The sequence below is a fragment of the Ovis canadensis genome, chromosome 3 (genome assembly GCF_042477335.2).
Source record: "Ovis canadensis isolate MfBH-ARS-UI-01 breed Bighorn chromosome 3, ARS-UI_OviCan_v2, whole genome shotgun sequence".
NCBI classification, from domain to species: Eukaryota; Metazoa; Chordata; class Mammalia; order Artiodactyla; family Bovidae; genus Ovis; species Ovis canadensis.
The window spans coordinates 94,648,555-94,675,502 of NC_091247.1; the positions used below are offsets into that span (position 1 = coordinate 94,648,555).

General features: G+C 36.9%; 1 protein-coding gene across 2 annotated transcripts in view; it reads right to left on the reverse strand.

Annotated features, from left to right (window-relative positions):
* EXOC6B (exocyst complex component 6B) overlaps positions 1-26,948 on the reverse strand; it is a 726,749-nt gene that overhangs the window by 343,881 nt on the left and 355,920 nt on the right. For both annotated transcript variants that reach the window (XM_069583682.1, XM_069583683.1), the window contains exons 9-11: positions 10,876-10,959; positions 4,662-4,708; positions 3,239-3,359 (exon numbers count right to left, since the gene is read on the reverse strand). In XM_069583682.1, coding sequence (XP_069439783.1) covers positions 3,239-3,359; positions 4,662-4,708; positions 10,876-10,959 — 252 coding nt within the window. The remainder of the gene's footprint in view (positions 1-3,238; positions 3,360-4,661; positions 4,709-10,875; positions 10,960-26,948) is intronic.

A 26,948-nucleotide genomic window follows, 5' to 3' on the forward strand; every position in this document is an offset into this window, starting at 1 on the left:
GAGATTGTTTAATCATACCCTAAATGACATTAGGAACAGGTGGTAGTAATAAAAAAAGAACAGGTGGTTGTAATAATATAACTGTGTAAAAATCAAGCCATAAAATAGGTAAGAGACTTTTTTAGTTTCAAATAGGCAGAAACATTAAAAAATACTTTAAAATATGACAGATTTTAATATGATGCAAGCATATAATGGTTAAAATGCCAGATAAAGTCCTTGGACTCATATAAGCAATGGGAGAAATTTTTAAATAAGATAAATATAAATTAGATATGTAAACATTTAACATTTATAAATACTAAAGAAACTACCAAGAAAAAAGAGAAAGTATTGCAGCACATTCAGTAACAACACAACCTCTTTGGTTTCAAATTGATACATTAATCAATAAAGCTAGAGACAGAAGAACCAGAGATCAAACTGCCAATATCATAGAAAAAGAAAGAGAATTCCAGAAAAACATCTACTTCTGCTTCATTGATTATGCTAAAGCCTTTGACTGTGCGGATCACAACGAACTGTGGAAAATTCTTAAAGGGATAGGAATACGACCACCTTATCTGGGTCAAAACCCAACACAGCTAGAACTAGACATGGAACAACGGTTCCAAATTGGGAAAGGAGTATGTCAAGGATGTATACTGTCACCCTGCTTATTTAACTTATGTGCAGAGTACAGCATGCCAGGCTAGATAAAGCAAAAGCTAGATGCAACACTGCCAGGAGAAATATCAATAACCTCAGATACACAGATGACATCACCCTTATGGCAAAAAGCAAAGATGAACTAAATTGCCTCTTCATGAAACTGAAAGAGGAGAGTGAAAAAGCTAGCATATAACTCAACATTCAAAAAACAAAGATCATGGCATCTGTTCCCATCACTTCATAACCAATAGATGGGGAAACAATGGAAACAGTGACAGACTTTATTTTCTTGGGCTCCAAAATCACTGCAGATAGTGACTGCAGCCATGAAATTAAAGGACACTTGCTCCTTGGAAGAAAAGCTATGACAAACCTATATAGTGTATTAAAAAGCAGAGACATTACTTTGCCAACAAAGGTCTGTCTAGTCAAAGCTATGGTTTTTCCAGTAGTCTTGTATGGATGTGAGAGTTGGACCATAAAGAAGCCTGAGTGCTAAAGAATTGATGCTTTTGAACTGTGGTGTTGGAGAAGACTCTTGAAAGTACCTTGGACTGCAAGGAGATCAAACCAGTCAATCCTAAAGGAAATCAATCCTGAATATTCATTGGAATGACTGATCCTGAAGTTAAAGCTCCAATACCTTGGCTACCTGATGTGAAGAGCTGACTCATTAGAAAAGACCCTGATGCTGGGAAAGATTGAAGGCAGGAGGAGAAAGGGATGATGGAGGACAAGATGTTTGGATGGCATCACTGACTTAATGAACATGAGTTTGAGCAAGCTCTGGGAGATGGTAAAGTACAGGGAAGCCTGGTGTGCTGCAGTCCATGGGGTCGCAGAGTCGGACATGACTCAGCAACTGACCAACAATGATAGACCCTACTACTTTAACTGCACAAAGGCATCTAAAGTAATCGTATCCAAAAGTAACTTATGACTTTCCCACTCCAAACCATCAATACCAACACTATCATCCAAGGAAGAAAATCATAAACCTAGGCCCTGATACTTTTTTTAACCTTCTCTCTTAATTTAGTCCATCACAAAGTATTGTAAGTCTTACTTCCTAAATATCTCCCAGACTCATCTACTTCTTTCCATATCTACCATCACTTTTGTCCAGCAATCATCATCTCTTGTCTGGAATGCTAGACCAGCCTACCAATAACTCTTCCCCCCACATCCATTCTCATCCCTCATCCATTATTTAGCTAGAATAATCTTTTAAAAATAGAAATCTGATCTTCTCACTCCAATTTACTCTACTCCTGTCCCGAACACACATATTCCACTTAACTCACTGCTTAAAGGGTCAAACGGGTCCTAAATAATGTGAAATCTTCCTATTTTTTTTTATTCTTACTTCCTACCATACCTCCTTAGGGTTCTATGTCTTATGTTCTACCCACTTGGAGCATTGTTCAGTTTCCTTTAAAGTGGCTACACTCCCTTCAACTCTAAATTTTAGACATGGTATTTACTCTGAAACACTTGATAATGTATAGATTGAGACGAATGACTTTTAAGCTTCTGGTTAACAAAATAATATGCATACTAGAACCATTTCTTGAAATTTTTAAAATACCAAATTATCTTTTATTATTAACTTCTCACTATTGCTCCTGAAACACTTTCACACATAATAATACCACAAAGTCCTTGCACTACTGTTCCTTATACCTAGTATGATCTTTAATTGATCTTTGCACAAATACTGACTCCTTGATATTTAGATCTCAGAATGCCATTCATATCACTTATCAAAATCAGGCACCGTGTTGTCCTAATATATCACTCTCTTTTAACTGCATTGCATTATCACTGTCTGATATTGATTAGTTTATTGGGAAATTCCCCAATCATAATACAGTTCTCTAAGAACAAAGTCCTTAGTCTTATTCATTCTTGTATTGCTATGATCAACATGTAATCCTTGTTCAAGGAATATTGAATGAATGAATAAAGGAGTAATTCAGAGCCAGGATTCTCCACCTGTAATAAAGTAGATTATCATTAAAAATTGATGCTATCGTAAAACAGATCAATAGAGCATGGAAACTGAAAATCGGGCAACTTATTGAAATGTTATGGAGTAAGAATAAATCTGTGAACTCCAAACCAGTATTAATAGGCATTCCAAAGGCACTAAGGTGTAGTGGCGAAGAAATGGGCTCTGCAGCCATACCGTCAAGGTTCCTATCCAAGCTCTATTTGTTGGGTGATATTAGGCTAGCTACTTAACCTCTCTGAGTTTGTTCTGCAGTCTACATGACAAATATAAAAACAGTATCTGCCTTAGAAAGATGAAGTGAAGATGAAATATATATGCAGTACACAGTAACAATACAATAACAATGCCCAAGACATAGAGAACAACCAGTAAATGTTAGCCATTGCTTTCTTAATGCAAAGAACATCCACAAAAGAGGGCTTAGCATTAGAGAACATGCAATTTGAAGTGGTTACTTCCATACATCTTTCATGAGTAAATGATATTCATAGTATGATTTTAAAGCTGTAGAAGACTGAATACTGTAGAGACAATTAGCTTGAAGTAAAAACCTCTCTTGGGTGTCTTACATACCGAGTGAGTACGGAGTGCTGCGATGGTTTTTGAAAGTGCCATTTCCCACAGTTCATCAATGTAGGCTCTATTTACTAAGCCCTGTGTTGTATGTAAAATGTGATCTTCAACCACAAAAAAGCTAAGATTGAGGAAAAAAGAAAGAACAGCTGTCAGAAAATAGTTTGATTACAATTTTCAGCATGTCACAAACATTAAGAGCTGCCATTAAATTTGAAGGCAATACTAGTGTTTTTTCTTAGAGAAAGCTATTTGGTATAGCAAACAAAATCAGATTTATCAGACTTGGAATTATACCTTTGATCATGATATCATATTAATCACTTCAACAGAAACTGGAATTACATTTGCATTAAATGTTAACCATGCTATCCTGGAATTTAAAAGGGAAGAAAATAATGTTTATAGATAAAGCAGACTAGTTTCACTACAGTAAAAACACCAGGCCATTAAAACATTTTACTAAAAACAACAAAAGTTAAAACACCCATTATTTTAAGAATCCAACACACAAAATATTAAAATAATTCCCCTTATACAAAACTTTTTCATCTAAGTGTTGAAAAGATATAGCACAAAAGTAAAAAAATACACACATATTTTTTAACATTCTGCTGTGGTATCCTAATTTGTATGCATCTGAAATGTATCTTTAGCTATCTTACCTAAATAGTCATACTAATCACAACAATTCTTTAAATAGAGAATTGCTCATGATAACACTTTAATAAAGTTATCAATTACATTATAACAATCTGAATTTGAAAAAGAAATTTCATGGAACAATTCAACTTACTTCCCTTTTTTCACTACAAAGTCACTATATTGCAATAAGAATAAGCTGCCTATATTTGGGGAGCTTATTGGGGAACTGCAATTCCAAACTAGTGTATATTCTCAAGATGACGGTGGCAAACGATGCAGTCCATGGAATAAATTTGGCACACTGCTTATTTTTATAACTACTGTTTTATTGGAACACACCAATTGTGTCTCATGTACATATTGTCTATAGCTGTTTTTGTACCGCAACAAAGCTGAATAGCTGCAAGAGAAACCACTTGGTCTGTTGAGCCTAAAACATGTTACCATTTGGCTCTTTTAGAAAAAATGTGCCAACATTTGTTGATTGCTTGGTTCTCTCTTAACAATGGAAAAGCAAACTATCACATATAATAAGGTTACAATTCAACTTTATTCTTCCTTTCTCCATAAAAAGTATTCTCCAACAATATAATGTTGAAACAAATAGACATTCCTTTAAAATCATCAGATATTCAAAACCAAATCTTGTTTTAAGAATTTAAATAAAGAAAAGAAAAATAAATTCCAAAAGAACACTTGTTGTACTTTTCTAAGTCTCAGGAAAAGTGTACAAACTATTGAAAGTTCATAAATTTAAGACACACACACAAATACCCACCCGACAATTTGATTAAAATACTTCCTGTAGCCGTCTAAGGTTTCATGCTACAAAAAAGCAAAGAAGAAAAAAGTTATTGTTTTTGTTTTGATAAAGACACAAATCAGTTAAATTTCTTAAGGCTCCTCATTGTGGTTTTGATTTGCATTTCTCTAATAATGAGTGATGTTGAGCATCTTTTCATGTGTTTGTTAGCCATCCGTATGTCTTCTTTGGAGAAATGTCTATTTAGTTCTTTGGCCCATTTTTTGATTGGGTCGTTTATTTTTCTGGAGTTGAGCTGCATAAGTTGCTTGTGTATTTTTGAGATTAGTTGTTTGTCAGTTGCTTCATTTGCTATTATTTTCTCCCATTCAGATGGCTGTCTTTTCACCTTGCTTATATTTTCCTTTGTTGTGCAGAAGCTTTTAATTTTAATTAGATCCCATTTGTTTATTTTTGCTTTTATTTCCAGCATTCTGGGAGGTGGATCATAGAGGATCCTGCTGTGATTTATGTCTGAGAGTGTTTTGCCTATGTTCTCTAGGAGTTTTATGCAAATCAAAACCACAATGAGGTACCACTTCACACCAGTCAGAATGGCTGCGATCCAAAAATCTGCAAGCAATAAATGCTGGAGAGGGTGTGGAGAAAAGGGAACCCTCCTACACTGTTGGTGGGAATGCAAACTAGTACAGCCACTATGGAGAACAGTGTGGAGATTCCTTAAAAAATTGCAAATAGAACTACCTTATGACCCAGCAATCCCACTTCTGGGCATACACACCGAGGAAACCAGAATTGAAAGAGACACATGTACCCCAATGTTCATTGCAGCACTGTTTATAATAGCCAGGACATGGAAACAACCTAGATGTCCATCAGCAGATGAATGGATAAGAAAGCTGTGGTACATATACACAATGGAGTATTACTCAGCCGTTAAAAAGAATTCATTTGAATCAGTTCTGATGAGATGGATGAAACTGGAGCCGATTATACAGAGTGAAGTAAGCCAGAAAGAAAAACACCAATACAGTATACTAACACATATATATGGAATTTAGGAAGATGGCAATGACGACCCTGTATGCAAGACAGGGAAAGAGACACAGATGTGTATAACGGACTTTTGGACTCAGAGGGAGAGGGAGAGGGTGGGATGATTTGGGAGAATGACATTCTAACATGTATACTATCATGTGAATTGAATCGCCAGTCGATGTCTGACGCAGGATGCAGCATGCTTGGGGCTGGTGCATGGGGATGACCCAGAAAGATGTTCTGGGGAGGGAGGTGGGAGGGGGGTTCATGTTTGGGAATGCATGTAAGAATTAAAGATTTTAAAATTTAAAAAATAAAAAACAAAAAAATAAAAAAAAAAAAAAAAAAAAATAAAAAAAAAAAAAAAGAAAACAAAGATCATGGCATCTGGTCCCATCACCTCATGGGAAATAGATGGGGAAACAGTGGAAACAGTGTCAGACTTTACTTTTTGGGGCTCCAAAATCACTGTAGATGGTGACTGCAGCCATGAAATTAAAAGACACTTACTCCTTGGAAGGAAAGTTATGATCAACCTAGATAGCATATTGAAAAGCAGAGACATTACTTTGCCAACAAAGGTCCATCTCGTCAAGGCTATGGTTTTTCCAGTGGTCATGTATAGATGTGAGAGTTGGACTGTGAGGGAAACTGAGTGGTGAAGAATTGATGCTTTTGAACTGTGGTGTTGGAGAAGACTCTTGAGAGTCCCTTGGACTGCAAGGAGATCCAACCAGTCCATCCTAAAGGAGATCAGTCCTGGATGTTCTTTGGAAGGAATGATGCTAAAGCTGAAACTCCAGTACTTTGGCCACCTCATGCGAAGAGTTGACTCATTGGAAAAGACTCTGATGCTGGGAGGGATTGGGGGCAGGAGGAGAAGGGGACGACATAGGAGGAGATGGCTGGATGGCATCACTGACTCGACGGACGTGAGTTTGAGTGAACTCCGGGAGTTGGTGATGGACAGGGAGGCCTGGTGTGCTGCAATTCATGGGGCCGCAAAGAGTCGGACACGACTGAGCGACTGAATTGAACTGTACTGAATGATAGTTGCTTACCTTCTCTAGGGTTCTTTTCCTAACCAGCATGTTATTGATGATGCTAATGGGCTTGTGAACTTTTGTGACATCTTTGCAGATCTACATTATTGCCTTTCAATGACAGGTTAAAAACATTCATTTTTTCAGAAATACTGTCCTTGGAAATCCGATTTTTAACAATAACAACAACAAACATCTCTTAGTATATTTACTATTGAGCTTATATACACCAGGTATTTTAAGTGTGTAAAAAAAAGAAAAGGTACATTTGACAGCCTTAAATAGAAGCCTCAGCTAAGTCGCTTCAGTCATGTCCAACTCTGTGCCACCCCATAGACGGCAGCCCACCAGGCTCCCTTGTCCCTGGGATTCTCCACGCAAGAACACTGGAGTGGGTTCTCATTTCCCTCTCCAATGCATGAAAAGTAAAAGTGAAGTCACTCAGTCTCTTAACTAATAATGCTTTGTCTGTTAGAGCAAAAAACTGGGGTCTCTTGTGGGTCCCCAGGAACTGAATAGAAATTCTGGTGTGTTACATCAGAAGGGATCACATTATCACCTCCAGCTACTGAAAACAATAGCTCGCCAGATGCACGCTTGTGAAGATACATCCAACCCTTTGAAGAGATTGTTCTGGTAATTCTGTTTTCGAGAGCGAATGTTAGGAAACTATTTCACATGTTAAATATTTTAGACAATCTACTTGCTCCCCTCCCAGTAAAAGTCCTTTTTGTTGTAACAGTTACAGCTCATACTTGAATATGCTTATCGATATATGTTGAAATACCTAAATAAACTAATGTACATTTTTTAAAAACAAATGTGAAATATCTAATTCTCATTGAAGCTGAAAATCCCAGTTGAAATAATTTAAATACCACCCAGTCCTATTTCACACCTTTTGGCACCAGAAGAAAACTGAAACTACGTGACTGCTCCAGAAGGAAACAGTTTCTGTTTTCTTTCATTCTATCTTGTATGTGGAGTCAAAAGATGTCTGAAGCCCCACCAGGAAAACAACAGCGGAAATTGACCTTGTGGGGAGATCATTGTATATTTTTAAAAGGTAAATGATCCAACAAGGATAAATGGTATAGCACAGGGAACTACATTCAATTTGTTGTAATAACCTATAATGGAAATGAATCTGAAAAATAATACATGTATATCTTTATCTGTATATATATAAAACTGAACCACTTTGTACACCTGAAACAATGTAAATCAACTAGACTTCAATTTTTTTGAAAAAAGGTAAATGATCATGTTTCAGCAGTTCAGTAAACTGGTATGTTATGGACACAAAAAATAAATAAATAAATAAATAAATAAATTTCTTAAGGCTCAATTCCCAAGCCTATAAAGTAAATACAATAAGAGTGCCTACGTATCTATGCCCCAACCACTAATGCTAAAAAAGCCAAAGCTGAACAGTTCTATGAAGACCTAGAAGACCTTCTAGAACTAACAAGGTGTCCAAAAGAAGATGTCCTTTTCATCATAGGGGATTGAAACGCAAAAGTAGGACATCAAGAGATATCTGGAATAACAGGCAAGTTTGGCCTTGGAGTACAAAATGAAGCGGGGCAAACACTAACAGAGTTTTGCCAAGAGAACACACTGACCATAGCAAACACCCTGTTACAACAACAGAAGAGAAAGAGACGACTCTACATATGGACGTCACCAGATGATCAGTACCAAAATCTGACTGAGTATATTCTCTGCAGCTAAAGGTGGTAAAGCTCCATACAGTCAGCAAAAACAAGATCAAGAACCGACTATGGCTCAGATCATGAACTCCTTACTGTAAAATTCAGACTTAAATTGAAGTAAGTAGGGAAAACCACTAGGCCATTCAAGGATGACCTAAATCAAATCCCTTATGATTATATAGTAGAAGTGACAAATAGATTCAAGGGATTAGATCTGACAGACAGAATGCCTGAGGAACCAAGGACAGAAGTTCCTAACATTGTACAGGAGGCAGTGATCAAAATCATCCCCAAGAAAAAGAAATGCAAAAAAGGCAAAATGGTTATCTGAGGAGGCCTTACAAATAGTTGAAAAAAGAAGAGAAGCAAGTCTTAAAGAAAGGGAAAAACATACCCAGCTGAATGCAGAGTTCCAAAGAATAGCAAGGAGAGATAAGAAATCCTTCTAAAGTGAACAATGCAGAGAAACAGAGAAAAACAATAGAATGAGAAAGACTAGAGATCTCTTTAATAAAATTACCAAAGGAACATTTCATGCAAAGGCAGGCACAATAAAGGACATAAACGGTATGGACCTAACAAAAACAGAAGATATTAAGAAAAGGTGTCAAGAATACACAGAACTATACAAAAAATGTCTTAATGACCCAGATAACCACGATGGTGTGATCACTCACCTAGAACCAGACATCCTGGAATGGGAAGTCAAGTGCACCTAAGAAAACATCACTATGAACACAGCTAGTGGAGGTGATGGGATTTCAGCTGAGCTATTTTAAATCCTAAAAGATGATGCAGTTAAAGTGCTGCACTCAATATATCAGCAAATTTAGAAAACTTAGCAGTAGTCATAGGACTGGAAATGTCAGTTTTCATTTGAATTCCAAAGAAGGGCAATGTCAAAGAATGTTCTAACTGCCCCACAATTGTACTTATTTTATATGCTAGCAAAGTAATGCTCAAAATCCTTCAAGTGAGGCTTCAACAGTACATGAACTAAGAACTTTCAGATGTTCAAGCAGGATTTAGAAAAGGCAGAGGAACCAGAGATCAAACTGCCAACATCAGATGGATCACAGAAAAATCAAGTAAACTGCAGAAACACATTTACTTCTGTTTCATTGGCTATGCTAAAATCTTTGACTGTGTGGATCAGAACAAACTGTAGAAAATTCTTCAAGAGATGGGAATACCAGACCACCTTACCTGCCTCCTGAGAAATTTGTATGCAGGTCAAGGAGCAACAGTTAGGACTGGACATGGAACAATGGGCTGGTTCCAAATTGGGAAAGAAGTACATCAAGGCTGTATATTGTCACCCTGCTTATTTAACTTATATGCAGAGTACATCATGTGAAACATTGGGCTGGATGAACCTCAAGCTGGAATCAAGATTGTCGAGAGAAATAGCAATAACCTCAGATATGCAGATGACACTACCCTAATGCCAGAAAGTGAAGAGGAACTAAAGAGCCTCTTGATGAAGGTAAAGAGGAGAGTGAAAAAGCTGGCTTAAAACTCAACATTAAGAAAACAAAGATCACGGCATCCAGTCCCACCACTTCATGGCAAACAGATGTGGAAACAGTGGAAACAGCGACAGATTATATTTTCTTGGGCTCCAAAATCACTGCAGATGGGGGCTGCAGCCATGAAATTAAAAGACACTTGCTCCTTGTAAAAAAAGCTATGACAAACCTAGATAGCATATTCAAAAGCAAAGACATCATTTTGCCGACAAAAGTCCATATACTTAAAGCTGTGGTTCTTCCAATAGTCATGTACCAATGTGAGTGGTGGACCATAAAGAAGGCTGAGCATGAAACAATTGATGCCTTCGAACTGTGGTGCTGAAGAAGGCTCTTGAGATTCCCTTGGACAGTATGGCGATAAACCACACAATCCTAAAGGAAATCAATCCTGAATAGTCACTGGATGGACGATGCTGAAGCTGAAGCTCCAATACATCAGGCACCTGACATAAAGCACTCACTCACTGGAAAAGACCCTGATGCTGGGAAAGATTGAGGGCAGGAGGCGAAGGGGTCGACAGAGAACAAGATGGTGGGATGGCATCACCGACTCAATGGACATGAGTTTGAGCAAACTTGAGGAGATACTGAAGCCCAGGGAAGCCTGGCGTGCTACAGTCCATGGGGTTGCAAAGAATCGGACACGACTGGGTGACTCAACAACAACCTACCTTTATAGGATTACAGTGAGGATGAAATGAGACAATACATATCTAGTACTTAGAAGAATGCCTGAAACATAGCAACCAAGAAATGTTAGTTGCTACTTTCTTAGTGCAAGTCACAGCCATCAAAAGTGGTCCCCAAATGACAATTTAGCAGGGGGGGTCACAAGTGGAAAATAATTAAAAGATATAGAAGAAAAATGAAAAAGGGAGAAAAATAAAAGTGGTTATCCTACCATGTTAGATGGAGGCTGGAGCACCAAACGAGCCTGTTTTCGCCTTTGTTTTCGGTAGTAGTTCTCAAATGTTTCCCGGGCCCCCTGCAAAACAAATGAAAGGAAATAGGTTGACACAATTGGGCCAACCACGCTAGTATAGAGACGCTCCCAGGTCAGAAGCTAAGGCAGTCCCATATTTCTCACAATCTGTCATTTTAACAATAATAACCATTGAAAAAAACAAAAATAATTATTAGAACTTACTGAACCTAACTTACAAATCCCAATAGAAATGGACACAAGATTATTCAGAGGAAACTGTCAGAACTCAACCTCCAAAAACACCAAAGTTGGTTTCTGAACTAATTATCACAAATTTACAAGAAAAAAAAACAAACCAACATTCTTGTAGGTTATAATAACAGTTGAGAAAATGATCCTTTAAAAAAAAAAATCACAGAACATCCCAGAAGAAAATTCCAGAATAAAATCTAGTCTCAAATCATGAGCAAGAGGCCAAAAGAAGGCAAGAAAAAGGCAGAAGTTGAGAATAATGTCAGTCTTCTCAGACAGAATATTATCTAGCACAGGATTAACACCAAAAAGGATGGCAAAACCAATACAGTATTGTAAAGCAAAATAAAGTAAAAAAAATTTTTTTTCTTTTAAAAAGGAAGAAACAAAGCCTTGTAGCTTTTCATGTAGGGTTTTTGGACTTAAACTGAAAGGTACTCTAGAAAACAAGAGCTGATTTATATGCTCTATAACTGGGGTTGAATAGTGTCCTCTCGAAATTAATGTCCTTCCCCAGACCTCACAGCATGACCATTTAGAAATAGTCTTTACAAGTGTAATTAGTTACACTAAGATGTAGTCGTGCAATAACAGGATGACCCTTCATCTAGCATAACTGGTATCTTCCTAAGAAGAGGAGAATGCTGTATGAGGACAGTGCAGGGAGAATTCAACATGGAGCCACAAGCAGAGATGGGACTGATACATCTCAGCACCAAGGACTACTGGCTACCACAGAGGCCGCGGAGAGGCAGGGAAGGATTCTACCCAGAATCTCAGAGGAAGGACAGCCTCCTAACATCCCAATTTTGGATTTCTATGCTCTAAAACAGTGACAGAAGAAATTTCTCTTATTTTAAGCCACCGAGTTGTGGTACTTGATTATAACAACCCTAGAAACTGATATGAACTCAAAACTTTTAAAACATGATGCTCCCCTTTTATTAAGCCCTACTCTCAACCCAAGACTTTTCTAAATAAACAAAAGTAGAAAGGGAGAGACAGCATTGTACAGCGGTTAACAGCATTGATTTCAGAACCAGATGACTTTATTCAAATCATGGCCTAGCCCTTATTAACTGTGTAACTCATGTGTCCGTCAGTCAGTTGTGTCTGACTCTTTCCAACCACGTGGACTGTAGCTCGCCAGGCTTCTCTGTCATAGGATTGTCTCAGCAGGAATACCGGAGTGGGCTGCCATTTCCTCCCACAGCATAACTCATATGACTAGCTATATAATTTCCCTTTCATTAATCTAACTTCCACTGTTCAACTCTTTACCTTTCACTAGTAGACATGCTATGGCTTACTTATTTGTAGAGATGCCAACCTCCTTTGTTTGTTATAAAGATTATGAAGAGTTATAAAGCTTTTAGAATATTGTCTTGGTAAATAGTAACCACTATGCAAATACTTATTTAAAACATAAGATGAAATCAATGATGAAAGTGAAAGCCCCACCCATGTGAAGATAAGGTTTACTGTGAAAGTGCTAGTCATTTCAGTCATGTCTGACTCTTTGCGACTCTATGGACCATTGTCTGCCAGGCTCCTCTGTCCAGGCAAGAATACTGAAGTGGGTAGCCATTCCCTTCTCCAGGGGATCCTCCCAACCCAGGGATTGAACACAGGTCTCCTGCACAGAAAGAAGACTTACCATGTACTATCTACCTTCAGGTTTTTTCACCTTCCCAAAAGTCTGAAGAATCTTACTCAACATGACTTCTTTGTTATCCTTAAACTGGAAAAGCTATTTAAGGTCCTAAATCATGCACACTCGATAGTGTAGCTCAGTGGTTGGCAAATGTTTTCTGTAATGAGCAGAACAGTAAATAGTCTTTGTTGAGCCATGCAGTCTTGATGCAAACACTCAACACTGCTGCTGTAGTATAAGAGCAGTCATAAACAATATATAAATGAGTATGGCTCTGTTCCAATAAAACCTTATTTGTAGAAACTGAAATTAGAATTTTATACCATTTTCACCTGTCATAAAATATAGTCTTCTATGGATAAAAAATGATTTTTTACCCATCATTTGAAAATGTAAAAGTTCACAAGGTCATACAAAAACAGGCAGTATGATGGACCTAACACAAGAGTCATGGTTTGACAACTCTTGGTGTAGCTTAAAATCGAATATTTTAACACACTAAGGTTTTGACAACTGTATACATCTGAATTTTTCTGTCTAAAAAATGAAAGCAAACCTTAAGACAGCTATTTCAAGACTTTCTTAGTCCATAAGCTAGTGAGGTAGCAAATAATTATATTAAGAAATAAGAAGTGGAAATTGCATGTTGGTTTGTTAAAGTTATCCCCTACTTGTCACCATTTTCCAGCATAGTGGTATTATTAAAGGTCAATTACCTTTTGTACACAGTGAAGGACATTTCATTTTAAGGTTAACAGCCCTAAAAGGCCCTTTATTATGTGAGTGTGACATTACACTTTCAACATACCTTTGAGCCAAGATATACTTAGTTGAGAATTTAGGGAAAGCCTTGTTAATTAGGACACAGCATACTAACCAGGACTTTCCGGTGGCCTAGTGGTAAAGAATCTGCCTTCAATGCAGGAACTGCAGGAGACACGGGTTCGATCCCTGGGTCAGGAAGATCCCCTGGAGGAGGAAATGGCAACCCATTCCACTATTCTTGTCTGGAGAACCCCATGGGCAGAGGAGCCTGGAGGGTTACAGTCCATAGCATAGCAAAGAGTTGGACACGACTAAAGTGACTTAGCAGTAGCATACTAATTTAATTATTTGTCATAAATGACAGAAAATAAACAAGATGACATTCTATATAAATCAAATTATGAACTTCTACTTAATTCTAAACTATATACATTTTGTTTTTTAATAAAATTAAAACATAAGAAAAGACCAATTTATCTAATAAGTCTGGCTTCTCCATTTACAAAATTGAGTTAGATTTTCCCTAATGAATGTTCAATAAATTCACCTCTGATTTTTCTATTTCTTCGCCAATTTTGTCAATTCAATGCTTATAGGAAGCAACTGAGAAATTGATGTCTACCCAATACAGCTGAGTAATTGAGGAAGTGCCTGCCTATTCACAAATAGGTCAATAGACAATGTTCAGTAGAGTCCTACCACTTCGGCCTCAAGCTCCTTTAACCACTCAAATGAAAAAAAAAAACAAAACACAAACCAAAAAGAGTCATCTGAAAAGCTAATAAAAGTATAAACAAAAAGATACAAAACAGTAGGAAGGCAAGGCAAAAGTTGTTTTCTTTTTCATTTTATGTCTTTAGAATGACAGTGCTCCAAAGACTATACAATAATTAATGAATTAATACATACAATGTCACAGAAAAATCAGTTACAAAGAATATAAAGTGCTTACCATGTAAAAGACACTAAGAATCTCCTCACTGAATTTATAGTCTATAGTGGAAGACTAGAAATTAAACAAGCAATTATATTAAAATAAACTATAAAATCCTATGGATTGAAGTGGAACGTATAACTGAGTGTATGTGTGTGTGTGTGTGTGTGTGTGTGTGTGTGTGTGTGTATGCATGCACATGAATGGGGAGGGATAAATGTTAGAGAAAGATTCGCAGGAAAAAAATAACATTTATACTCATAATTGAAGAATGACTCAGAAGAGTGAGCCAGGTGAACAGAAAGGGGGAAAAATGTTCCTTGTAGAGACAGAGAGATTCAGTGAAAAAAGATATCGCACTCCATGAACTGCAAGAAGTTCTTCACAACTGGAACTTCAGGGTGTGAGGGAGAGGTGTGATAGGAGACAAGGCCGGGGGACTTTGTAGGTCATGATAAGATATTTGGACTTCAACTCTGGTTTTAGACACCTGGAAGCTATAATGTAGTAAGCACTATGAAGGAAGGGGAAATCAGCTGCAGAAGGATTAGACCCTGACATATACTTAAAGAGGCACAAGCCAACTGGATATATGTGGTAAAGGATATGAAGGAAAGAAAGCTGACCAGAGATTTCTAACCTAGGTAACTAGTTTGGCTGGTGGTGTCATTTAATAAGAGAGCAATCAGGAGGAAATACAGTCAATTATTATTCATGGATTCCTAATTTGTAAATTTGCCTGCCTGCTAAAATTTATGGGTAGCCTCAAAATCAAAACTCATGGCACTTTCACAGTCATCCACAGACATACACAGAGTGGTAAAAGTTTTGAGTTGCCTGATACGCATGTTCCTATATATTTATATATCCAGATCTGAAGAAAACAAAAACAGTAATTCAAAAAGATATATGCATCCCATTGTTCACAGCAGCACTATCTGCAACTGCTAACACATGGAAGCAACCTAAATGTCCATCAACAGATGAGTGGGTAAAGAGGATATGGCAAATACATACAATTGGATATCACTCACTCATAAAAAAGAATGGAATTCTGCCATTTGCAACAACATGAATGGACCTAGAGAGTATTATGCTTGGTGAAGCAAGTTAGACAAAGGAAGATAACTACTGCATGCTATCACTTACATGCGAAATATAAAAAAAATAAACAATTGAATACTACAAAACAGAAGAAGACTAGCAGATATTGAGAATGAACAAATCGTTACCAGTAGGGAAAGGGAAGGAAGGAGGGATAAGACATGTGTGGGGATTAAGTGGTACACACTACTATGTACATAAAAAATAAACATGCTATGAGGACATACTGTACAGCACAGGGCACACAGCCAATATTTTACAACAATTTTAAATGCACTATAATCTATAAAAATGTTTAATCACTATGTTATATACATGCAACTAATATATTGATAATATTATAAATCAACCTTCAGTTTTTAAAAACTTCATTCATAATCCCCATCTCCTAGAGATAACTACGGCTTACTACTTCGTGTGTGTGTGTGTGTGTGTGTGTGTGTGTGTGTGTGCGCTTAGTCGCTCAGTGGTGTCCAACTCTTTGCGACCCCATGGAATGCGGCCCACCAGGCTCCTCTGTCCACGGAATTCTCCTGGCAAGAACACTGAAATGGGCAGCCATTCCCTTCTCAAGGGGATCTTCCCGACCCCGGGACTGAACCCAGGTCTCATTCTTTACCGTCTGAGCTACCAGGGCAGCTATTCTAAACAGATATTTTACCTACACACATATGGGCATATAACACATATATAAATAGGATCATATATCATATTGTACATGTTCTTTTCACTGACTTTTCCAGGCAAAAATCTTTTCCAGAACATCATAATCCAATATGAGCCACTTTTACTGCACAACACTGTTCCAACTGCTTTTCTTCAAACACATGCTAAAGACTGCTATACAAATCCCGGAGCATGGGTTATGAATAAATGTTTAAAAATAAAAACACAAGTGATGATTTTGAGTTTCCCATGTGTCTAGACTTGTCTGAATATAAACATTAAAAAAAAAAAGCAGTATTGTCACTCAGTGTGGGCAAATGAGTTAAGGCCTTTTGTTTTTGTATATAAATAAAAGTGATAAAATTCATTGCTAACAAAGCTCAAATTATAGTTGCTACAGTAGGTCACACCAGGAATCAAATAAGTCAGGATCATGTGATCCTTGCTCTTAGTGGGAAAAGAGAAGGCCAGATGAAAGATCTTTCCTGAATTTCTTTCCTTCATAAAAGGTAACAATGTATCCTATATGCAGAAACATCCTGAACCTTCCATACAATTACTGATCTCCAGGTCTCTAAATGTTAGTGGAAACATGTCCAGTTTCATAGAAAAAAAAAGCTTATGCTGGGACAATACTTCCTCATAGGGGCAATATGTCTACATAGAGGAAAAGACCCTCTATTTTTTTTATTAAATATTTACTATGCCATTATTTGGTTAAACAGCTCTTCATCTAGTGACTCTTCCATGGCAGAGACCGATATGAGGTTCACTGGAAAGTAGACAGAATCCTTCCCATCCATCACAACAAAACAAAGTGAACCCTTGGACTGAGAAACAACTATGGACGAGTATGCAGAGAACGAGAGAGAGAAATGGAAGAAGGGAATCACATAGAAGGTTCTTCCGGCTTTGCCTACAGGAAGCAATATTTCCATTTGCTCTTGAGCAAAGCCTATAATTTTATCGCCCTGACTGCAGCTGGAGAACACCCTTTTAACTGTCCCAGCATCCAAGTGAAGACAGGTTTATTCAGAGTGTTAAAAAAAAAACACACACAAACACACACACACCTGAAAGGGCTGTTTTAATTTGCTTCCATGTGAAAAGGGAAGCACATATCACAGGGCACCGTAATGACATTCAGCGGGATATTACACTTCACCATATGGCTAATTTGAACAGCAGGCGCAAAGCAGGATTTTCTTTCATTAGAAGTGACTTAAAGATCAGACTACAGAAACACATGTAAAGAACAAACCCAAGATGTCCCCTATTTCTTAAATCTAGAAACATTCATTTGATCGTTTGATTCTCAGATGTGAAAGCCCATTCACAGAGTTCTCATGGCAAGATCATTCAAGAGTCATGACGGTAGTACTGTGTCACCGCTCCACTTACCTACATTATGGCTTTGAAAAATGTCTAAAATTCAAGAACCACACTGTTCACAACATAGATGTGGAAAGGATAATTGCTCTGGTAGATAATTAACCATGAAAAAAAAAAAAACACACATTACTTTCTAAATGCCCCAATTCTTGATATTACTCACTTAGCTTACAGAGTAAACCTACATAAACTTCTGACCCTTTTTGAAGAGCAACAGCATTCTGATGTTCTAACAGAATCCTGTTTATTTTTAAGATGCCCCTTATAACTTATGTTTGTCTTGGCATTTCCTCTTTCTCCCATACCCCAAGTCTGAGCCATAGAAAAGAACATCCCCTCCGGGAATGACAGAAGTCTACAGAATTTTAAAAAAGAAAGAAATCTAATGTCTAATGATTATGGATAGTTGGGTCTGTGCTTTTGAAGAAAGTAAACATTATGATTAACAATCTTGGGCTTTGTAATTAGCTTCCCCTCTTCCATGAGAGAGTGTTAATTTATTAAATATTTTAACAAAGAGTCTTTTATTATTAGATTCAGTTTGGCTGCCTCCTTTCATAGCATTACCAATTACAACCAATAAAGCTTTAATTGATGACTACTTTTTATAACCTTTGACCCAAGATGATAAACAGTTGTACCTTAGAAGCGAAAGGGTAAACCTCAAAGGGAACAGTGTCTTAATCATGCTTAGCAAACCAAACTGCTTAAAATTACAACCTACCTACCTGGATAGAACAGAAACCCAGACTTCCTCTATGATTAAGGTAATTGATCAGGAAAAGACTTGGATTTCACTTTTAAGATAAGCGTCCCATTTTGTTACAAAAAACATAAGTTGAATAATCTGTATATAACTGTGCACAATTACATGCACAAATAATGTGCTAATTGTATACTATAATACAATTTAATCAATTTGTAGACAATTAGCAAGATAATTCTTTTTTCCATTTTTTCCCCCAATTTTACTGAGAAATAATTGACTTATATCTCTGTGTAAGTTTAAGACATACAGTATGGTGATTTGATTACGATGGTTAGAAGTCTCTTCTAACTCACAACTGTCAATCTTTTCAACTGCTGAAGTGCTTCAAAATTTAAAACTTTAAAATTTCCCAATCTCTTAATCTTTTTCATGTTGCCAAAATGAATAGGGCTTTGAACAATTACTAAAGAGCACATAGAAAAAGGTACCATCTAAAAATGTAAATAAAAATTATATCATCTTGTCACAGTTGTTACACCAATCACTTCATGGAGATGAAAGGCAATGAGATATTATTAATAGTTCCCACTATTAACAATAAGTAAATAGAAACTGCTGGCTTAACAGAAGGTGTAATACAAGATTTTATACAAGAAGAACTAAGCATATAGCTTTCAAGTGACTTCTCAAGTATATTAGAGGAAGTCAACACCAGGAAAAGCAAAAAATCTGAGGCTCAGTCTAAGAACTTTATAAACTGAATGAGCTATACACATTATTTTTATGATATATAAATGTATGTAATGGCTGTTTTATTAAAGACACATGGCTGCTCCCTGCCTTTCAAAATCAAACTTGCCAAACCACCTCCCAAAACAGCTCTTTATATAGTTAAGTGACGACTGGAGGAATTTTGTATAAATAAATCTATGCCTTTTCTCCCCCATTAACAGAAACTGTACAGAAACAGACAAATTTAGAATATAAGAATTAAAAAAATCTGTCACATTGAACTTCAGATATTCAGGAAAAGAGAAAGAATATCTAAAAACAAAAAAGATAAATATATTCAGCTGATGTTTGCTTAAAAATATAAGAATATAGGTTAAGAAAAAAAAGGAAACTAAAAGTTAAATAAACTTTGCTTCAATACTAATTTTTAATTAAACTTTTTATTATGAGAGGCCTGTAGATTTAAATGCAATTATAAAAAAAATTAATAGAGAGAGATTCCATGTGCCTTTACACAGGTTTTCCAAAGGCGAACATCTTAGAAAATTACAGTTCACTATTACAACTGGGCCACTGACAGTGATACAATCAGTCAAGGATGCACAATTCCAAAACTACAAGGATCACACAAGCGTCCTTTTTATAGCCATACCCACTTCCCTCCATCGCTACCTTCTACGGAACTTTTGGTAAGCACTAATGTTCTCTCCATTCCTATAATTTTTGTCATTTAAGACTTATGTAAATGGAATTTTACAGTGTGCAGCCGTTTGAGATTGGCTTATTTCACTCAGCATAAATCTCTGAAGACTCATCTAGGTTGCTGCAAATATCAGTAGTTCTTTCCTTTGTATTGCCGAGTAATATGTCACAGTGCTATGGTACAAATGGACCATAGTTTAACTATTCATCTCCTTCAAGATTATAGGGTTGTTTCCCGTTTGGTGCTATTATGAACAAAGCTGCTATAAAGTACATAAAATACCTGAAATAAGCTTCCTTTTCTCTGGGATAAGTAAACATGAGTGCAATTGCTGGGTTACATGATAGTTTCATGCTGAGTTTTTTAAACTGCCAAACTGTTTTCTAGAGTGACCTGCACCATATATGTGCCCATCAGCAATCATAATGGTATTTGGGGTAGTCACTATTGTAAAGGAGTGGAATGATGGCTCATGGTGGCTTTAATTCTTTTTAATAACTAATGATGCTGAACAAAAGATGTTACCAAGTGCTTAGTTTCCATCTGTCCATATGCACTGGTAAACTGTTCATTGTGTGTTTTTTGTCCATACCATAACTGGATTATTTACTTTTTTTATGGTTGAGTTTGGAAAAGTCTTTATATACATTCTAGATACTAGTCCTTTTTGTTTTTTTTTAATTTTTTAAATTTTAATATCTTTAATTCTTACATACTAGTCCTTTTTGGATACGCCATTTGCTAACATTTTCTCCCACTCTGTAACCTGGCTTTTCACCCTGTTAACAGGATCTTTTAATTTTGATGAGGTTCAGTTTATCAGTTATTTTCTTTTTGCAATAAGTGCTTTTGGAGTAAAGTCTAAGGACTCTGTCTACGTCTAGAGTCTGGGGGTCTTCTATTTTTCTCAAAAGTTTTCTAGTTTTGCATTTCACATTTAAATCATAATACATTTTGAGTTACTTTTTATACAAAATGTGAGAAGTACTCAAGGTTCACTATTTTGCTATGTGAATATGCAACTATTCTAGCACCATTTGTTGAATTGCTTCTGCAACTTTGTCACATATTTTTATCTTTCTAAATTTTCTATTCTGTCCCACTGGTCTGTGTAGCCCTTTGTCAATTCCATACATCTTTCTTTTTTAAAAAAAAGCTTTCTATTGAGCTATGTCTTATATATAACATCATTTGGTTTCAGATTAGATAGGACACATTGTGAAATGATCACCACAATAAGTCTAGTTACCATCCATCACCACACAAGCTTAATTTTTAGGATTTATTCTCATGGCAACTCTCAAGTATTCTCTACAATATCACTGATTATGGTCAATATGCTGTACATTACACTCCCAGGATTTTTGTCATTACTGAAAGTTTGTACCTCTTAACCCTCTTCACCTAATTAAACTTTAAAGCTTTCACAGAGCAAAGGAAACCATAAGCAAAATGAAAAGACAACTTACAGAATGGAAGAAAATATTGTAAATGATGCTATCAATAAGGGCTTAATTTCTAAAATATACAAATAGCTCATGCAGCTTAATATCAAACCCCCTCCCCCCACAAAAAAAATTGGCAGAAAATCTAAATAGACATTTCTCCAAAGAAGACATGCAATGGGCACATGAAAAGATTCCCAACATCACTATTAGAGATGTGCAAATTAAAACTATGAAGTATCACTTCAAACCAGTCAGCATGGCTACCATCAAAAACTCTAAACATAATATCCTGGAAAGGGTGCGCAGAAAAAGGAACACTCCTGCATTGTTAGTGGAAGTGTAAATTTGTGCAGCCACTATGGAGAACAATCTGGAGGTTTCTTAAAACACTAAAAATAGAGCTACCATATAATCCAGCAATTGCACTCCTGGGCATATATCCAGAGAAACTCTAATTCAAAAAGTTATATGTACTCCATTGTTCAAGGTGGCATTATTACAATAGTTAAGACAGAGAAACAACTTACATGTCCAACAGAGGAATGAAAAAAGAAGATGTGCTATATACACGTGTATATATACCCATACACACACATAATAGAATACTGCTCATCCACAAAAGAGAATGAAATAATGCCAAATATACTGCATGATACCATTTATACGCAGACTCTTAAAAATGATAGAAATGAACATATTTACAAAACTAAAATAAACTCACAGACATAGAAAACAAACTGGGTTGCCAAAGCAGAAGAGGAGGTAACCCGGGAGTGCAGGATTGACAGACACACAATGCTATACGTAAAACAAGCAACAGGGACGACTGCACAGCATGTGTGCTAAGCCGCTTCAGTCGTGTCCGACTCTCCATGACCCTCTGGACTGTGGCTACCAGGCTCCTCTGTCCACGTCCTGGATTCTCCAGGCAAGAATACTGGAGTGGGTTGCCATTTCCTGCTCCAGGGGATCTTCCCAACCCAGGGATCAAACCCGTCTCTCTTATGTCTCCTGCACTGGCAGGTGGGTTCCTTACCACTAGCACCATCTGGGAAGCTCACTGTATAGCACAGAGAACTATACTTAACATCTTATAATAATCTATAATGGAAAATAATCTAAAAAAGAAAATATATATCCTATATACCTGAAATTGTCGCAACTTTGTAAATCAAATATACTTCAATTTTTAAAAAAAAAGTGAGAATACTAACACATATATATGGAATTTAGGAAGATGGCAATGATGACCCTGTATGCAAGACAGGGAAAGAGACACAGATGTGTATAATGGACTTTTGGACTCAGAGGGAGAGGGAGAGGGTGGGATGATTTGGGAGAATGACATTCTAACATGTATACTATCATGTGAATTGAATCGCCAGTCTATGTCTGACGCAGGATGCAGCATGCTTGGGGCTGGTGCATGGGGATGACCCAGAAAGATGTTCTGGGGAGGGAGGTGGGAGGGGGGTTCATGTTAGGGAATGCATGTAAGAATTAAAGATTTTAAAATTTAAAAAATAAAAAACTAAAAATTAAAAAAAAAAAAAAGAATATTTTTGTTTAAAAAAGTCCAAAATCAATAGTGATTTTTAAAATACAAATAAAATTCACCAATGTACCATTTGTTTTCCTGCTACAAAGTTAGAAAAAGAAAAAAGACAATACTCTGTATTATTAAAAATATGGCAAAGTCACAATCTTAAATTCTTTTCTTAAGGAATGCGAATTGTCATGACGTTTTTGAGAAATTATCAGGAAGCTAAAAATGTCTGCCCTGTAACTCACTTTAATCATTTTACCTAAAGTAATTATCAGATGAGTGATTTTTTTAAAAAACACTTAAAATGTGCACAGTTGAAAGAACTTGGGTTCACATTCTCACAGTATGGGTTAGAACCCTGGCTTATTCCTAACTCTGTGATCTTAAGCAATTTATTTAATCTCTCCAAGTCTCAACTGCCTCACCTGAAAAATAGGAATATTAAAATATATACTTTTGCTAGCAGGATAAAATAAGACAATGTATGCAAATCATACAAAATGATGCCTAGCATACACTAAGTAATGGTAGACAGTGACATCATCATCAGCATCATCATTACTGTTATTCATGACTATCATGATTAATTATATTAGATTAAAGAAACCTATATAATGAAAATAAAAACAATAATGTTGATCTGTAATATCATATGACAACATATGACATGAACATATATTTGTGATAATGTACATATTAAGGGAAGGGGAAGCAAAGTATAAAGAAATGCACACAGTATAATTAAATTTATGTAAAAATTTATATTGTATATCAAATGTGTCCAAAGAATAATGTCTGTAAGGAAGTAGATCAAAATTGTGGTGAAATTACAAGTTTTTTGGTTTCTTAAAATTTTCAACTTTTTAAAACAAGGCACAATGATATTTAGGTGAAGAATAAATATCAAAGGCATGACAGTGTCCACGATCTCACCAGGTCAGGGTAGAAAGAGCCTAGAACAGACAGACTGGAATGATTAGTATAGAAACTGCCAGATTCCAAGATAAAGAACATAAGAAGAGAAAAAAAATAAGTGCTTTCTTCAAAGTAGATAGGTGAGAATAAAAGTGGTTCCTGTGCTATGTCTAGAGTTAGACAGGGTTAGAGTAACAGCTGGCACCTGGAAAGGAACTCACCATCCTGTAGCAATAAGAAAAGCATAAAACTGATACTTTGGGACCCTGCCATCTACCGCTCTGCCTACAGACAAGGTGGCTGCCTATCTAACCACTCCTCCCTATAAAAACCAAGTATGCAACTCTATAATAACTATACAGGACGATTTCAGACAGCAGAAGATATCTGGCACTGTAGAAACTTTCAACAAAAGGTCTGTTTGAAAATTTCCCTTAAGAGAGTAAAATATGCCTGGAAAGAGGAAAATTTTTGCTCTTTTCTGAATGGGAGGGTCCAAGTGAAGCTTAATCTTGGAACAAACTGCACAATAACTTGGCTATTTGAAGGGCTATTTGGCAACTCAAGGAAGGATGATCCATCCTAAGACTAGCCCAGAGTGAGCTTGGCTTTGCCTAACTTAGGGCTGGCAGCGATCCTTTTAAAACTATCACCTGTCTCTACCCTCCTGAATTTCCCAAGCCAGGTTTAGAGTGAAGAGCAGAGAGTGGGCACAGGATAATTTCTAATTAAAAATAAACCCTTAGGATGAACTATGCAGAACTACCCCAGCAAGGCTGCAGTTTCACATGGCAGTTGCAGAACCCTGACATGTTCAAAGAGACCTTGCATGACGACACTAACACATTATTAGAGTTCCTAGGCTTCACTGGTGGCTCAGAGGCTAAAGCGTCTGCCTGCAATGTGGGAGACCTGGGTTCGATCCCTGGGTCGGGAAGATCCCCTGGAGAAGGAAATGGCAACCCACTTCAGTATTCTTGCCTGGAGAATCCCATGGACGGAGGAGCCTGGTGGGCTACAGTCCACAGGGTTGCAAAGAGTTGGACACAACTGAGCGACTTCACTTCATAAGCCAATACTCCTAATCCAAGGGCAAAATATTAAACCTATTTGTCTACCTTCTCTCTCTACTGCAGCCATTTTTCTAAGCCAATACATATACGGTTTAATATGACTGAGTTTCTCTACATCCTTATATCTGATTTCTAGGGCTTTGCCTGGAAGGGCATGATTATTATTTTCAAAAAAAATTTTCCCAAAACTACCAAGAGCATTGCTTTCTTAATTAAGAATTTTATAATTTTTTTTTCTTTTTCCTCAAATTTCAAATACCAGATATGAATGCAAAATAATGTCAATCTATTTTTTTATTAGAATGTTCAGAATGTATAGTTATAGAAAAAGTTTGTTTACTTACTGCACAACTTTTGCCCCGGCAACAGAAACATTAATAATACAGAAAAGCAATAAGAGGTTTCAAACTCAATACAAAAACAAACTTAGCTCCTATTTTTGCCAACCACTAGCACTGTGATCCAGTGTTGCTGTTCAGTTGCTCAGTCGTGTCCAACTCTGCAACCCCACAGACTGCAGCGTGCCAGGCTTCCCAGTCCAGAAGCATCGCCATCTCCCAGAGCTTGCTCAGACTCATGTGCATTGAATCAGTCATGCCATCCAACCATCTTGTCCTCTGTCATCACCTTCTCCTCCTGCCTTCAATCCTTCCCAGTATCAGGGTCTTTTCTAATGAGTCAGCTCTTTGCATCAGGTGGTCAAAGTATTACAGTTTCAGCTTCAACATCAGTCCTTCCAATGAATATTCAGGATTGATTTCCTTTAGAATTGACTGGTTTGATCTCCGTGCAGTCCAAGGGACCCTCAAGAGTCTTCTCCAACACCAAAGTTCAAAAGCATCAATTCTTCAGCTCTCAACCTTCTTTATGGTCCAACTCTCACATAATTACTGAAAAAACCATAGCTTTGACTATAGGAATCTTTGTCGGCAAAATAATGTCTCTGCTTTTTAACATGCTATCTAGGTTTGTTACAGCTTTTCTTCCAAGGAGCAGGAGTCTGTTAATTTCATGGCTGCAGTCTTCCATGTGCAGTGATTTTGGAGCCCAAGAAAATATGAAGTCTGTCACTGTTTCCATTGTGTCCCCGTCTATTTGCCATGATGGGACCAGATGCCATAATCTTAATTTGTTGAATGTTGAGTTTTAAGCCAGCTTTTTCACTCTCCTCTTTCACTTTCATCAAGAGGCTCTTTAGTTCCTCTTCACTTTCTGTCATAGGGGTGGTGTCATCTGCATATCTGAGGTTATTGATATTTCTCCCAGCAATCTTGATTCCAGCTAGTGCTTCATGTAGCCTGGCATTTCACATGATGTATAGAGTACATGACCCATTAGGCAGTTCAGTTAATCTTGCTGAACTTCAGTTCCCTCAACTACCAAGTCAATATAAGATGCTGACTATAAAACCTGTTTTTGTCAGACTGGTATCCTAAACTTGAAAAAATGCAGCACTTTGGACACTGACTGTAGAATACCTTACAGCTATAGGTAATATTTCGAGAAGGAAATGGCAACCCACTCCAGTATTCTTGCCCAGAGAATTCCATGTACAGAGGAGCCTGCCAGGCTACAGACCATGGGGTCGTAAAGAGTCAGACACAACTGAGCAACTAACACACACATAGGTAATACTCTCAAATGGAGAAAAAAGACAAAAACTATCCTTCCTTCTAAGGAGGATTAAAGTTCAATCCTTCTCTATTTTCGTATTTGTAAGAACTTTGAGAAGATAGATATAGCTCTAAAAGTTAAACTGGATCCTCCATGCTGGCCATTTTCACGAAGGATATTTCATAGAAATCACAAACAAAAAAAAATTTTAATTATTCTGAAAAAAGAGAAAATAAGCTATGCTTCAGATTTTAAAAAGCATATAACAAAATTACATGATATAAGTCAGTATATAATAAAGCATTTCTTAAGCATGCCTCTTTTACTTCATCAAATCCTAAATCCAACTCCTACCTTTTCAAGACTCTTAAGTGGAGCTTATTTTTATGAAGTATGGTGGCGCTAGTGCTAAAAAATCTGCCTGCCAATGCAGGAGACATAAGAGAAACAGGTTCAATCTCTGGATCAGGAATATCCCCTAGAGGAGGGCATGGCAACACATTCCAGTATTCTTGACTGGGAATCCCATGGACAGAAGAGCC